This window comes from Loxodonta africana, chromosome 1, assembly GCF_030014295.1.
Source record: "Loxodonta africana isolate mLoxAfr1 chromosome 1, mLoxAfr1.hap2, whole genome shotgun sequence".
Taxonomy (NCBI): domain Eukaryota; kingdom Metazoa; phylum Chordata; class Mammalia; order Proboscidea; family Elephantidae; genus Loxodonta; species Loxodonta africana.
In genome coordinates this window covers 149,287,382-149,303,721 of record NC_087342.1, presented here as the reverse complement: position 1 = coordinate 149,303,721, position 16,340 = coordinate 149,287,382, and the positions used below count along the sequence as shown (strand labels likewise).

Genomic DNA, 16,340 nt, shown 5'->3' with positions numbered 1-16,340 from the left:
CCACCTGATCCAAGAAGCTCACTCCTCACCAGCATCTCTCTCTGACCCATTGTCCAGTCCAATCCATGACTGAAGAGTTGGCTTCGGGAATGGTTCCTGTCCTGGGCCAACAGAAGGTTTGGGGCCATGACCACCGGGGTCCTTCCAGTCTCAGTCAGACCATTAAGTCTGGTCTTTTTATGAGAATTTGGGGTCTGCATCCCACTGCTCCCCTGCTCCCTCCGGGGTTCTCTGTTGTGTTCCCTGTCAGGGCAGTCATCGGTTGTAGCCGGGCACCATCTAGTTCCTCTGGTCTCAGGATGATGTAGTCTCTAGTTCATGTGGCCCTTTCTGTCTCTTGGGCTTGTAATTACCTTGTGTCCTTGGGGTTCTTCATTCTCCTTTGATCCAGGTGGGTTGAGACCAATTAAGAATCAGTTTTTTTTTTTAACTTAATTTTATATTATATGACCCTGGGAGTATGGTCCCCAGACACCCTTTTAACTCAGTACTGAAGTCACTCCTGAGGTTCACCCTTTAGCCAAAGATTAGACAGGTCTATAAACCAAAATGAGACTAAATGGGCACACCATTTAGCCCAAGGGCAAGAAGGCAGCAGGGGACAAGAAAGCTGGTAATGGGGAACCCAGGATCAAGAAGGAGAAAGTATTGACATGTCATGGGCTTGGTACATGCAATATGTGTACTAATTGTTTAATGAGAAGCTAATTTGCTCTGTAAACCTTCATCTAAAGTACAATAAAAAAAGGAGGGGGGAGAAAAAAGTTATTTTTATATCGTAAAAGAAAATCTCTGTGCAAAGTCATACAATAAATGATGGAGTTGAATTATTTTTGTATATATGGAAAAATAAATATATGTGGATAAAAACGAAAACTTGTTGCAGTTGATTTTGAATCATAGTAACCCTAGAGGACAGAGTAGAACTGCCCTATAGGGTTTCCAAGGAGCGAGCAGTGGATTCGAACTCCTGACCTTTTGGTTAGCAGTCGAACTCTTTTAACCACTGTGCCACCAGGGCTCCATGTATGGGGATAGGTAACGTCAATATCCTTTGTATCTAATTTTATTTATATAGCTTATATTTTTACGATATTATATTTTTACAATTAAAAATGACTTTTTCTTTTTATAAATGTATTTCTGTCATTTGCTCTTTGAATTTCTAGCAGTTTTTATTTAATATTTTTGGCTTAAAGAATATACATTTAATATTATGGTGTTTTCATTATTTGTTTTTATTCCATAATCTAGTATACCTCATATTCTTTGCTTTGAACTCTCCTTTAATAAATATGATTACTACTACTACAATCTTGTCTTTTTGTTTGATACAGCTGAGCCCAGTCTTCTACTGAATTGACTAGACAGCAACAGGTTTGTTTTTTTGGTTTGGGTCTCTATAATTTTAGTCCTTTCAAAATCATTAGCCATTTGTCCAAATACTATTTACTGCAGTGGTTTTTAAGCTTTCAAATCATGAGCCACATTAAGGAATGCATCATAAGCCAATATACATACATATAAGGTATTAAATGAAAAATACCACAAAACAATACTCACCTATAACACATGATAGCAAACGTATTCTATTCTATTCTATATACATATTTTTAAATGCCACCATGACGCACTAAATTGACTTCATGAGTCACACATGGGTTATGACCTTCAGTTTGAAAAAAAACTGACATACTGAATATTCTATCCTTTCTCACACTGATTTAAGATGGTCTTCCAAAAAAACCAAACCTGTTGCTGTCAAGTTGATTCCGACTCATAGCGACCATAAAGGACAGAGCAGAACTGCCCCATAGGGTTTCCAAGGAGTGCCTTGGTGGATTCAAACTGCAACCCTTTCGTTAGTAGCTATAGCTCTTAACTACTACACCACTAGGGTTTCTGAGATGCCCTTAAATACTCATATATACTTGGAACTATTTTTGAACTTCTTCTTTTGTTCTCGTGAATCCAACTCTATTCCTATATCTGTCCTGAATTGTTTTAATTACTATAGCTGTTATTGTTAGGTGCTGCTGAGTCAATTCTGACTCACAGCGACACTAAGTACAACAGAACAAAACATTGCCCAACCCTTGCTATGTTTGAGCCCATTGCTGCAGCTACTGTATCAAACCATCTCACTGAGGGTCTTCCTCTTTTTTGCTGACCTTCTACTTTACTAAGCATGATACCCTTCTCCAGGGATTAGTCCCCATGTTGCAAGTAAGTGAGATGAAGTCTCGCCATCCTCCCTTCTAAGGAGCATTCTAGCTGTACTTCTTCTGAGACAGATTTGTTTTTTCCTCTGGCAGTCAATGGTATATTCAATATTCTTTGCCAACACAATAATTCAAAGGCATCAATTCTTTTTCAGTCTTTCTTATTCATTGAACTGTAGCTTTGTGGTACATTTTAATGCTGAATACATCCAGGTCTTCGCCTCATCATCACCAAACATTGTGTTTCTTTTTCAAAAAATCTTAGGCTATTCTTACAAGTTAATTTTACGATAATTTTGCCACATTTTCAAAAATAGTTATACTGGATACTGATTAATTAGTAGATAAGAACTGCTTTAGGTGAAGGGATGGACAATACTCAATACATGGAAGGTCAGCTAAACTGGACTGGACCAAAAGCAAAGAAGTTTCTGAAATAAACTGAAGGCTTCAAAGGTCAGCGGAGCAATGGCGGGGGTTTGGGGACCATGGTTTAAGGAGGCTTCTAAGTCAATTGGCAAAATAATTCTATTGTGAAAACATTCTGCATCCCACTTTGAAATGTGGCGTCTGGGGTCTCAAATGCTAACAAGCGGCCATCTAAGATGCATCAATTGGTCTCAACCCACCTGGAGCAAAGGGGAATGAAGAACAACAAGGTCACACGACAACTAAGAGCCCAAGAGACAGAAAGGGCCACATGAACCAGAGACCTACATCATCCTGAGACCAGAAGAACTAGTTGGTGCCCGGCCACAATCAATGACTGCCCTGACAGAGAGCACAACAGAGAACCCCTGAGGGAGCAGGAAATCAGTGGGATGCAGACCCCAAATTCGCATAAAAAGACCATACTTAATGGTCTGACTGAGACTAGAGGAATCCCGGCGGTCATGGTCCCCAAACCTTCTGTTGGCACAGGACAGGAACCATCCCCGAAGACAAGTCATCAGACATGAAAGGAACTGGACTGTGGGTGGGAGAGAGATGCTGATGAAGAGTGAGCTAATTATATCAGGTGGACACTTGAGACTGTGTTGGCATCTCCTGTCTGGAGGGGAGATGGAAGGATAGAGTGAGTTGGAAGCTTGCAAAATTGTCACGAAAGGAGAGACTGGAAGGGCTGACTCATTAGGCGGAGAGCAAGTGGGAGTATGGAGTAAGGTGTATATAAACTTATATGTGAGAGTCTGACTTGATTTGTAAACGTTCACTTGAAGCTCAATAAAAGTTAACTAAAAAAAAAAAAGGTTATACTGGTATTTTGACTAACACAAAATCAAATTTCTAGGCTGATTTGGGGGAGAAATGACATCTTTAAACTATTAAGAAATTCCCATCCAGAAACACTATACATCTCTTCCTTTAATAAATGTTTTTTGTGCCTCATGATTTTCTACTTTCCTTCATAGTTCTTGTTATTTACTGCTAGGTATTATACTGCACCTGCTAGAACTTCCACTATGTGAAATAATGATTGTGAAAATATACATTTTATTCCTGAACTCACTGAGAGGCTGCTAGTATTCTACCATCAAGTTTTAATGTTAACTGATAGCTTAGAAAGGAAATTCTTTTTTCATGTAAAGGAACTGTCCTTCTAGTCATAGTTCATTCAGTTTTTTTTTAAAGCAAATATGGATTTATAATTTTATCAAAAGAAAGTAATTATACAGTAAAAGTAATCATGGTAAAATGGTAGACAAGGTTATGGAAATGCAAACAAAAAAGCAGGGAAGTAACTACAAGTAAATCAAAGCAGAATAACAAAGTAGCCTAAAATAGAACAAAAATGGTCATTTTATATTAATAACGAATAAAATCAGTGTAAAATGTTAAAGTGGTAAATCAAGACATGAATTTTTTATGTGCTGAATAATAATGTATCAAAACATATATTGGGAAAAACTGTTAGGAATTGGGAAATGACAGCAGGAGGACACTTTAATCTGTTACTACGATTTCTCTCAGTAGTTTACAGATCAACCAAAAACCAAACCTGTTGCCGTTGAGTGGATTCCAACTCGTGGTAACCCCACAGGACAGAGAACTGCCCCAGAGGGTTTCCAAGTCTATAATTTTTACAGATGCAGACCACCACATTTTTCTCCCCCGGAGCAGATGGTGGGTTTAAATCACCGACCTTTCTTTTAGCAGCTGAGTGCTTTAACCACTGTGCCACATAGGTCAGTAGGTAAAAAATGATAAGTACTGAAAGGAGCAAAAGAATGTGAGCTCTCGCTATTAACCGGTGTCCTCCTGCCTCAGCTCCTGCTCAGTACTTTACTTCACTAGTGAACACTGCCTGGAGTGCCACTGCCGCTGCCCGCCCCACTGTCTCCCATTAGTTCCTGCCCAATTGTTTCCATGGATGTGCAGTCACCACCACCATTCGTCTGTCAGTTTGTCCTACTGTGGTGGCTTGCGTGTTGCTGTGATGCTGGAAGCTATGTCACTGGTATTTCAAACACCAGCATGACAACCCATGGTGGACAGGTTTCAGCAGAACTTCCAGACTAAGACAAACTAGAAAGAAGGACCCGGCAGCCAACTTCTAAAAAAACTGGCCAGTGAAAACATTATGAATAGCAGCAGAACATTGTCTGATACAGTGCTGAATATAAGCCCCTCAGGATGGAAGGCACTAAAAATATGACTGGGTAAGAGCTGCCTTCTTAAAGTAGAGTCAACCTGAATGACATGGATGGAGTAAAGGTTTTGAGAACTTCATTTCCTGACATGACACAACTCAAAATGAGAAGAAACAGCTACAAACATCCACCAATAACTGGAGTGTATAATGTCCAAAGTATGGACCCAGGAAAATTGGAAGCTCCCAAAAATGAAAAGGACACTTGAAGATAAATACTCTAGGCATCAGTAAGCAGAAATGAATTACTGGTAGTTTTGAATCAGACGATCATATGGTATACTACGCCAGAAATGACAAATTGAAGAACAGCATCGAACTCACTGTTAAAAAGAACATTTCAAGATCTAGGATAATACCTGTACGCCTACAAGGAAGAGCAGTGAGTATGACTATTATTCAAATTAACACATCAACCGTTAATGCCAAAAATGAAGAAACTGAAGATTTTTACCAATTTCTGCTAAAACAGATCGAACATGCAGTCAAGATGTATTGATAATTACAGGTAACTGGAATGTGAAAGTTGGAAACAATGAAGAAGGGACAGAAGTTGAAAAATATGGTGTAGGTGACAGACCCGGCGCCGGAGATCACATGATAGAATTTTGCAAGACCAATGACTTCTTCATTGCAAATACACTTTTTCACCAACGTAAACACCAGCTATAGATATAGGCCTCACCACATGGAATACACAGGAATCAAATCTGGACAAAGAGACGATGGAACTCAATATCATCAGTTAGAAAAAGGCCAGGGGACGACTGCAGAACAAACCATCAATAGCTCCTATGCAAGGTGAAGCTGAAGAAAATTAAAACAAGTCCATAAGAGCCAAAGTGTGATGATCAGTATATCCCGAGTTTAGAGACCATCTCAAGAACAGATTTCATGCACTGAACACTAACGACCGAACACCAGACAAACTGTGGAATAACATCAAGGACATCATATGTGACGAAAGCAAAAGATGATTAAAAAGACAGGAAAGAAAGAAAAGACTAAAATGGATGTCAGAAGAGATTCTGAAACTTGCTCTTGAATGTAGAGTAGCTAAAGCGAATGGAAGAAATGATGAAGTAATAGCTGAACAGAAGATTTCAAAGGGCGGGTGGAGAAGACAAAGTAAACTATTATAATAAAATGTGCAAAGACCTGGAGTTAGAAAACCAAAAGGGAAGAACACACTCAGCGTTCCTCACGCTGAAAGAACTGAAGAAAAATTTCAAGCCTCAAGCTGCAATATTGAAGGATTCCATGAGCCCCCGTGGCACAGAGGTTAAGAGCTTGGCTGCTAAACAAAAGATCGGCAGTTCAAAACTATCAGCTGCTCCTTGGAAACCCTATAGAGCAGTTCTATTCTTTTCTACAGAGTAGCTATAAGTTGGAATGGACTCAACAGCAACAGGTTTGCTATAAGCAAAATACTGAATAACACCAGAAGCATCAAAAGTAGAAGGAATACACAGAGTCAATGTACCAAAAAGAACTGGCTGATATTCAACCATTTCAGGAGGTAGCATACGATCAAGAACCAACGGTACTGAAGGAAGAAGTCCAAGCTGTACTGAAAGCACTGGCAAAAAAACAAAGCTCCTGGAATTGATGCAATACCAATTGAGATGTTTCAACAAACAGATGAAGCAATGGAAGTGCTCACTCATCTGTGCGAAGAAATTTGGAAGATAGCTACCTGGCCAACCGACTAGTGCCCATTCCAAAGAAAGGTGAATGCACAATGCAGAAATTATTGAACAGTATCATTAATATCACACACAGGTAAAATTTTGCTGAAGATCATTCAAAAATGGTTACAGCAATACATCATTAACAGGGAAGTGCCAGGATTTCAAGCCGGATTCAGAAGAGGATGTGGTACCAGGGATACCGTTGCTGATGTCATATTGGCCGAAAGCAGAGAACACCAGAAAGATGTTGACTTTTGTTTTATTAACTATCGCAAAGGCACTGGAATGTGCGGAGCATAACAAATTACGGGTAACACTGCGAAGAATGGGAATTCCAGGAACACTTAATTGTGTTCATGAGGAACCTGCACATAGACCAAGAGGAAATCGTTCAAACAGAACAAGGGGATATTGCGTGGTTTAAAATCAGGAAAGGTGTGCATCAAGGTTCTATCTTTGCACCATACTTATTCAATCTGTATGCTGAGCAAATAATCCAAAAAATGAACTCTATAAAGAAGAATTTGGCAACAGGATCTGAGGAAGACTCATTAACAACCTGTGATATGGAGATGACACAACCTTGCTTGCTGAAAGTAAAGTGGACTTCAAGCACTTACTGATGAATATCAAAGAATACAGCTTTCAATATGGATTACATCTCAACAAAAGGAAAACAAAATTCCTTACAACTAACCAATAAGCAACATCATGATAAATGGAAAAAACACTGAAATTGTCAAGGATTTCATTTTACTTGGGTTCACAGTCAATGTCCATGCAAGCAGCAGTCCAGAAATCAAAAGACCTCTTTAAAATGTTAAAAGGCAAAGATGCCATTTTGAGGACTCAGGTGGACCCAATCCAAGCCATGGTATTTTCAATCAACTCATATGCATGTGAAAGCTGGAAAATGAATAAGGAAGACCAAAGAACTGATGCCTTTGAATTATGGTGCTGGTGAAGAACACTGAATATACCATGGACTGCCAGAAGAACAACCAAATCTGTCTTGGAAGGACACCCTTAGAAGCGAGGATGGTCAGACTTTGTCTCACTTACTGGACATGTTATCAGGAGGGACCAGTCCCTGGAGGACATTATGCTTGGTAAAGTAGACGGTCAGTGAAAAAGAGGGAGACCCTCAATGAGATGGATTAACACAGTAGCTTCAACAACAGGCTTAAACACTGCAACGATTGTGAGGATGGCGCAGGACCAGGAAATGTTTCACTCTGTTGTACATGGGGTCGCTATGAGCCAGAACCAACTTGAAGACACCTAACAACTGACTTGAGGACACCTAACAAGAATAATAGCAACAGTTACCACAGAATACCAAAGAGAGGAAGGGTTTACAGTCTTTTATTAGGTACATACCCATTATAGATCAAATTGTGTCCTCCAATGATACGTGTTATAAATCCTAACCTGTATGCCTGTGGTTATAATCCCATTTGGGAATGAGTTTTCCTTATGTTAGTGAGGCAGGATTAGCATAGCATGTGTATTAAGTCAATGTCTTATAAGAGATAAAAGGAGCAGATTAGGTAAACATAGCTGGGGGAAAGAGAGATGTCAAGGCCCATGAAGATCATCCAGAAGAAGAAGCTCAAGAGTCAAGGACCTCCCAGAGCTGACCCACTTGTGATATTTCTGTTATAGCAACACTAGATAACTAAAACAACACCCAAGTATCTTCAAATCAGGGGACAGATGATCACAAAATGCAGAGCATCTTCCTACTTCAGAAAATGTTTCCAGAATTGAAGCCAGTGAAGGCAAGTGCTAAAATCTGCGTATGTTTTTTTCATTCCTGCTCTGTTTGTCTTACAATCAGGTTAACTCTTCTCAGATTTTCATTTTTTAACATTATCTGTTGGTCTTAGATCAGCAAAAAAATCTAATGTACTTTTAAGGCACAGCTTAAATTAGGTTTACTATTTACTAGTGAAATCTTTAAACAAATCTTAATAAATTATAGTTGAAATTAATAAAAAAAAATTCTTAACAAAACCTCACTTCATATCACGAGAGCCAGTAAAAAGTAATGATTGTAGCTCATGGGCTCAGAAATCAGACACTTGGGTTCAAATCCAGGTTCCTCCACTTATACACTTACAGCACTATAACATTAAAGTCCTTTCAACATCTAGGTGGCTTCATAAATTTTAATGGAGATAACAGTGCATTCCTAACAGTTTAAGGGGGTTAAATAAATTAACACATACAAAGTGCTTAGAAGCACGTCTGACATGTAGTAAACTCCCAATAAATGTTAGCAATTTTATTAATTATTATCACATTACCAATGACACGTTACTGTATGCTGTGTGTCCTTCATGGATAATAGAATAAGTCTTAAATTTTATCTGAAAATCATCTATTTGAATAAGTTTAACAATTTCAAAAATTTGTTCATAAGTCAATCACATAAAAAGTAAATAATTTATAACGTGGATTTCCTTTGTTCACTATTTCCAAAAACACAATTTTTACCTTTTGTTTGGGGCACAGGGGAGATGAAGGAGGGCAAAAAGCAGAGAAAGCTTCAGGTTTCTTTGAGACTAAGTTATAAGGGTGTAATGCTGTAAACAGCTGGCTTTCCCCTGTTAATCAGAAACCAAATTCTTATTTTAAGTCATACTTTCTATCCTCCAACCAATATGGACTATTATTTTCTCCTTCACCACAAGTTTCTTATCTAACTAGTCTTAGACTAAAGGATTAATGCTTAATGTCTGCGTTACGTGACAACTTAGAAAAATCCTACATATTTATTTCCTTAGTCAAACAATGGTATAGTTCAGTTTTTCCTTCTTAATTCAAAATTAGTGCGAAGGTATGCTTAATTCTACTTCATAATTCTTTCCACTGAACTCCACAGTGCTGAATACAGTATAAATATATTCAATCACACACACACACACACATATATATATATACACACACGCAGAGAATACCAAAAGGATGTTTACCTGTATTTTATTGACTATGCAAAGGCATTCGACTGTGTGGATCATAACAAACTATGGATAACACTGTGAAGAATGCGAATTCCAGAACACTTAATTGTGCTCATGAGGAACCTGTACATAGATCAAGAGACAGTTGTTCAGACAGAACAAGGGGATACCGATTGGTTTAAAGTCAGGAAAGGTGTGCGTCAGGGTTCTATTCTTTCACACCTATTTAATCTGTATGCTGAACAAATAATACAAGAAGCTGGACTGCAGGACTGGAGGAAGACTCATCAACACCCTGCGTTATGCAGATGACACAACCTCGCTTGCCGAAAGTGAAGAGGACTTGGAGCACTTACTAATGAAGATCAAAGACCACAGCCTGCAGTATGGATTACACCTCAACATAAAGAAAACAAATATCCTCACAACTGGACCAATGAGCAGCATCATGATAAAGGGAGAAAAGATTGAACTTGTCAAGGATTTCATTTTACTTGGATCCACAACAACAGCCATGGAAGCAGCAGTCAAGAAATCAAAAGATGCATTGCATTGGGCAAATCTGCTGCAAAGGACCTCTTCAAAGTGTTGAAGAGCAAAGATGTTACCCTGAAGACTAAGGTGCGCCTGACCCAAGCCATGGTATTTTCAATCACATCATATGCATGTGAAAGCTGGACAATGAATAAGGAAGACCGAAGAAGAGTTGACGCCTTCGAATTGTGGTGTTGGCGAAGAATACTGAATATACCATGGACTGCCAAAAGAATGAACAAATCTGTCTTGGAAGAAGTGTGGCCAGAATGCTCCTTAGAGGCAAGGACGGCAACACTGTGTCTTACATATTTTGTACATGTTGTCAGGAGGGATCGGTCCCTGGAGAAGGACATCATGCTTTGCAGAGTACACAGTCAGCGGAAAAGAGGAAGACCCTCAACAAGGTGGACTGACGCTGCGGCTGCAACAATGAGCTCGAAAATAACGATTGTAAGGGTGGAACAGGACCGGGCAGTGTTTCGTTCTGTTGTGCACAGGGTCAATATGAGTTGGAACTGACTCAATGGCACCTAACAACAACAACATACTCAATCAGCTCACAAGTTTTTAAAAAAACAGCAACACTTGGGCCCAACTCCCAGATATTCTGATTCGATTGGCATGGGTTGGAATCTGGCATTGATATTTTTTAAAGTTCCCTAAACTGAAATATGAATAAGGTCAGTGGATTGTACCAACATCAGTCTCCTGGTTGTGATACTGTATGATAGTTATTCAGGTTTTACCAATGGGAACAACCAGGTGAAGGGTACAGTGGATGTCTCTGTACTATTTCTTGCAACTGCATGTAAATCTACAAGTATTTCAAGATGAAGTTATAAAAACGGTCCCTCAAATGATTCTAGAAGAACTGATGCCTTTGAATTATGGTTTAGTGAAGAGTATTGAATATACCATGGACTGCCGGAAGAACAAACAAGTCTACCTTGGAAGAAATAAACCCAGAGTGCCCCTTGGAAGCAAGGATGGCAAGACTTTGTCTCACGTACTTTGTACACGTTATCAGGAGGGGCCAATCCCTGGAGAAGGACATCATGCTTGGTAAAATAGAGGGTCAGTGAAAAAGAGGGAGACCCTTGACAAGATGGACTGACACAGTGGCTATAACGGTTGGCTCAATTGTAATAATTGTGAGGATGGCACAGGACCAGGTAGTGTTTCATTCTGCTGTACAAAGGGTCGCTAGAAGTGCTTCTAATGTATAGCTGGGATTGCACACCACTGCAATAAATACTCTGATTTGTCTGAAGGAGTGAAATCTTCTTAACAACTTGATCACTAACCAGATATCTGGAGATAAAGGAAGAAACTGAAGACAGTATTTTTCTTTTTTTCTAATAATTCAATTTTATTGAGGTATAATTCATGAATAATTAAAAAAAAAAAAACACCTATTTTAACAGCTCAGTATGTCCAGACAAAATATGTTGTTGTCAAAAAAATAAAAAAATTTTTTTTATTAGGTACCATCAAATTGGTTCCGATTCATAGCGATCCCATGTACAACAGAACAAAACACTGCCCGGTCCTTTAACATCCTCACAATCCTTGCTATGTTTGAGCCCACTGTTGCAGCCACTGTGTCAATCCATTTCACTGAGGGCCCTCCTCTTTTTCAACGACCTTCTACTTTACCAAGCAGGATGTCCTGCTCCAGGGACTGGTCCCTCCTGAAAACATGTCCAAAGTATGTAAGACGAAGTCTCGCCGTCCTCACTTCTAAGGAGACCTCTGGCTATACTTCTTCCAAGGCAGATTTGTTTGTTCTTCTGGCAATCCATGGTATATTCAATGTTCTTCACCAATACCATAATTCAAATGCATCAATTCTTCGGTCTTTCTTAGTCATTGTTCAGCCTTCTCATGCATGAGGCAATTGAAAATACCGTGACTTGGGACAGGCACACCTTAGTCCTCAAATTGACATCTTTCCTTTTTATGACAAAGTATACACTCATGTAAGCACCACCTCAATCAATAATCACCTCATTACTCCAAAAAATTTCCTCAAGCTCTTTTTCAGTCAATTCCCCCCACCTCACCACACGCAACCACTGATCTACTTTTAAGATAGTCTCTTTTAAAAAATGGTAGATATCCTTTGAAAGAAATTTACTTTCCAACTTGCCTTTTAAAGGTATATTCGGATACTCTTTTAGATTTTAATCCTGGGCTATATACCTTTATCCCTTTACTCTATGCCTTGGAACATAACTGCTACATCAATATGGTAATCCAAGCTTAGACAAGAGAATTACCAAACTCAATTTAGGGTTAGTTCTTTAGATTTAAGAAGAGTTAGAAGGGGAAGCTAACAAATTTGATATTAAGACATCTTACCTATTGGCACAGAGATCTTTCTCTTCTTAAAATTTGGCTTAAACACAAAGCAGCCCTTTAAAAAAGAAAGGAAAAAGTATAAAGTCTGAGTAGCCAAGCATCAAACAAGTCTGATTAACCAAAATCTTAAGGATAAGCAGATTAAAAAAAAAAAAAAAAGTCTTTAAAGTTCTAAGATACCACATCTCTTCTACTGTATTACAGAAGGAAAATTCTTAATTAAACAAACAGGGGAGTATCCATTTCCTTCCCTTTGATTTTGTCTTTGCGGCCTGATCTAAGAGGCAAACAAAGAAAAGAAAAGCTAGTAAAATTTAAACCCATAAAGATTTTATTTTCATAAAACTTAAGAGGAGAAAAAAATACTATACATTAACAGAAGATTAAGGTCAAAAACAGTAGCATTCTCCTATTCCAAAAGAAGTATTTATTATTTAATTAAACTCCAGGTATCTAGCACTTCGCTGGGAAAGAAACAATTTTGGCTATTATTTCACCCTACATACCTTCTTTATCTGGTAAACTCTTACTAATTTATACATGAAAGTTCTATTAAAAAATCACCTCTTCTGGGAAAACTTTTCCAATTCTCTACTCAGAATTGCTCCTTTCCCTATGATCTCAAAGTGCTTGATTAATCTTTTATGTTTTAAATCACTTTCACTATGTATCATAGTTATTTATGGGTCTGTCTTCCCCAGTAGGTTCTGAGTTCCTTCAGAGCACAGACTGAATTTAACTCATCATTGTTTCCCCACTGTTTAGGACAGTGTTTATACATATATCAGGCAATCAGTATATGGTTGTCATGTAATTTTTTTGATAATTTCCTAGAAAATCCCTTTTATACTTAGCTACTTTCAATTTCATATTATTATTTAACTAGTGACACACAGCCCCCAAGCTATTGGTCCTGTCTATTCTACCAATCCTAAAGCCATTTCTATGGAAAATGAAAAACAGTAGAAAAAGTCATCTCAGGATAGTGGATTATACGTTCCATAATAAGAACTGTGCCTTATAGATTAATTTGATACATAATTTCCAGAATCAGAAAATATTGTGACAATGTCAAGCTTTTTGTGTTGGTTATACACAACTAGTGTCCAGTTCATTTCTGGGCAGTAAGAGAGATTCAGACAAAATGGAGCACAACCAGAAGACAGCAAGGGCAGCAATAGTAAAGGATCTCCAAAGAAATCTAATAGCTGAAGGAACTGTGGCCATTTATACTGGGGTGGTAATGACCAGAAGGGGCCCTGGTGGTGCGGTGGTTAAAGCTACTCCATGGGACAAAGTCTGCTTCCATACAGATTTACAGCCTTAGAAACCCTATGGGCTCACTAGGAGTTGGAATCCACTCAACGGCAGTGGGTTTAGTTTGGTTTAGCAATGACTGGAGGGAAGAGTGCATATCTGTATTTAAATATTTAATTATTTCGTAGGGTACTTCCAACAGACAATGGATAGAATTACTCTTACGGAAGTAGCTTTCAGTTCTACATAATTGGAAACACCGTACAAAAGTGAAACTTCAGAATTCCCAGGCACTGCAAAGGTTAAAAGACCATCTTTTAGAGGTATCACAGAAGGAACTCCTGCAATGGATACAGGTAGTGCTAGATGGCCTATAAAAAGCACCTTCCAATTTTATGTTCCTGCTAAAACTTAAGTCAAATCATATCACATCTCTGTTCAAAAACTCTCAATGGTTTCTAATCATACACACTGCCAACTAAAGCCCTTCCAATCCCCTCCCCATTACTTTTCTTTCATATACTATCACTTCCTGCCTTGGTGACTCTTCTCCACCTACATTGGTCTCTTCGTTGTTTTTTGAACACACCAACCAAGCTCCTACTTTAGGACCACTGTCTTTGCTGTTCCCTTCTCCTGGAATGTTCTGTTCCTAGATATCTGTTTGGCTTGCTCTCTGAGGCATGTCTTTACCCAAATGGTACCTTTTCTGTGGAGTTTTTCCCTTCCCTGTTTTACTTTCTTTCATAGCACTTATCACCATCAATATTGTATGTTTTCTTCTCTTGCTCATGGCCGGTCTCTCCCTCTTCCAAGAATTTAAGCTCAATGAAGGCAGAGATTTTTGCCTGTTTTGTTCACTTTTTCCCTATCATTTAGAACGGTGGCTTAGCATCTAGCAGGGACTCAAAAATATTTTTGAAAGAATGAACTGAATTCATGATGATATAAAATTTATACTATAAATTGAGGTGCTGAATTTGCTGTTTCCTAATATTAATCTGGACAGCATCCAGGGGTGTGTGTATTGGGGAGATGTGGTAGGTGGACTAGTAATAGGGATAGCAGAAATGCGTAATAGTTGCTGCCACAGGACATTTAGGCAGGGGACACTGAAGAGTTTGTCTTTGGCTCCTTTCCATGTCCACCTGCAATTCAATAAGGGAAAGGAGCTGTGGACAACTGAGATATGAAGAGGGCCCAGAACAGATCCTAACAGATGGCAATGGTAGTAATAATATAGCTAAACACTTTGAACTGCTGGTCAAGTGATGGTATTTGTGATGAAGGAAAAAGTCTAAGAGGAGGCCAACAACCAGAAAATACAATGAAGAAAGAGAAATAAAAATGTTTAGGTAGGTTAAATTAAAAAAATGGCAGTTCCATGAATTCCTAATATGGTCCTTAAAAATTCTTATTTATGTGAGGTCTCCCTCATAATCATCCCAAGATAGGCAATTCTGCTATAATGCCATAGATTCTTTCCTGAAAAAAAAAACTCACAGGCTACAAGATAACACAAAAATAAGAGGAACTTACACCAACAAGCTTAGAAAACGGACCACTCAAAACCTATGGAACCTTATAACCATGGCAAAACAATACCTAATCACAGTTAAATATCTTCTGGCATTTGTACCTAGTATCACAGTAAATATTTTGTAACCTTAATGTTAGGGTTTATGCTTTTTCTTTGAGATGTAGTCTTGGAAGGCACTGCTTCTTACAGGCCATTTTAATCAAAATTGAAAATTGGATCCAGGATATAGACTTATTCACTAATCCACTGTTTTAACATAGGGAGAAACATCTTTGCAGTTTACCTGCATTCTCAGCTTTGTCAGAGTTTTACTTTGTAGAAAGCTTAGTGGTTCTTGAAACCACTGAACCAGGTGCTGTTTGCACTAAAGGAAAGTACTTACGTAGATTTTCATTTTTTTTTTTTAAGGTCTTCATTTATTACTAGGCTTTCTCTTTAACAGTGACAGATGTTAACAGGCCAAGTAAAATCACGTATGAGGAGACCGACACAACCTCCATATTACCGTGACATCATTCTCCTATTTACCAATAGCAAACAAGGTAGTTTGAATCAAAAAACACAAGTTGTAGTATAACAGACTGAATTTATTAAGCAGCTCTTGGTCAGAGTGAAGGAAAGTCAATACATACAACTAAAAATCCAAAACCCAGTGCCGTCGAGTCAATTCTGACTCATACAACTGGCAAATAATAATTGAGTCACCTCACATATTACAATCTCAAAATCCCATGTTATTCAATAACTAGGCACACATTGTCTCCGACCACATCTGGTCTCAAAGATGGAATGAGAAGGTAAATACATGTGCTTTTCAATTATACTGACTTCCTTTCACCTTGTTGCACTGTTAAGGATGCAAACATTGTAAAACTCTTGAGCAAGAGAAATCAGCAACTCCCATAATTTCCAAATAGATAAAAAGGCCTCTAAATAATGAGGACCAGGGGACAAAAGAAAGTACAATCTGAAATATGACTGCATGCCTAAGCTTATTAAAATCTAGGAAGTTTTACTTTAGATATTAGATTCTAGTTCTGAATCTCTCATTAACTCACGTATCACAATGGACAGTGCTTATTCTTCCAGTGTCTTAAATTCCTTATCCATTAAATT

At 38.4% G+C, this 16,340-nt stretch overlaps 1 protein-coding gene across 6 annotated transcripts in view; it reads right to left on the bottom strand.

The window, feature by feature from the left end:
- Positions 1-16,340, bottom strand: part of ORC3 (origin recognition complex subunit 3) — a 93,699-nt gene that overhangs the window by 75,752 nt on the left and 1,607 nt on the right. For 5 of the 6 annotated variants that reach the window (XM_023543936.2, XM_023543945.2, XM_023543941.2 and 2 more), the window contains exon 2: positions 12,428-12,482. In XM_023543936.2, coding sequence (XP_023399704.1) covers positions 12,428-12,482 — 55 coding nt within the window. Of the gene's footprint in view, positions 1-9,541; positions 9,653-12,427; positions 12,483-16,340 lie in introns of those variants that run through there. The other variant, XM_064288842.1, reaches the window with a different exon arrangement.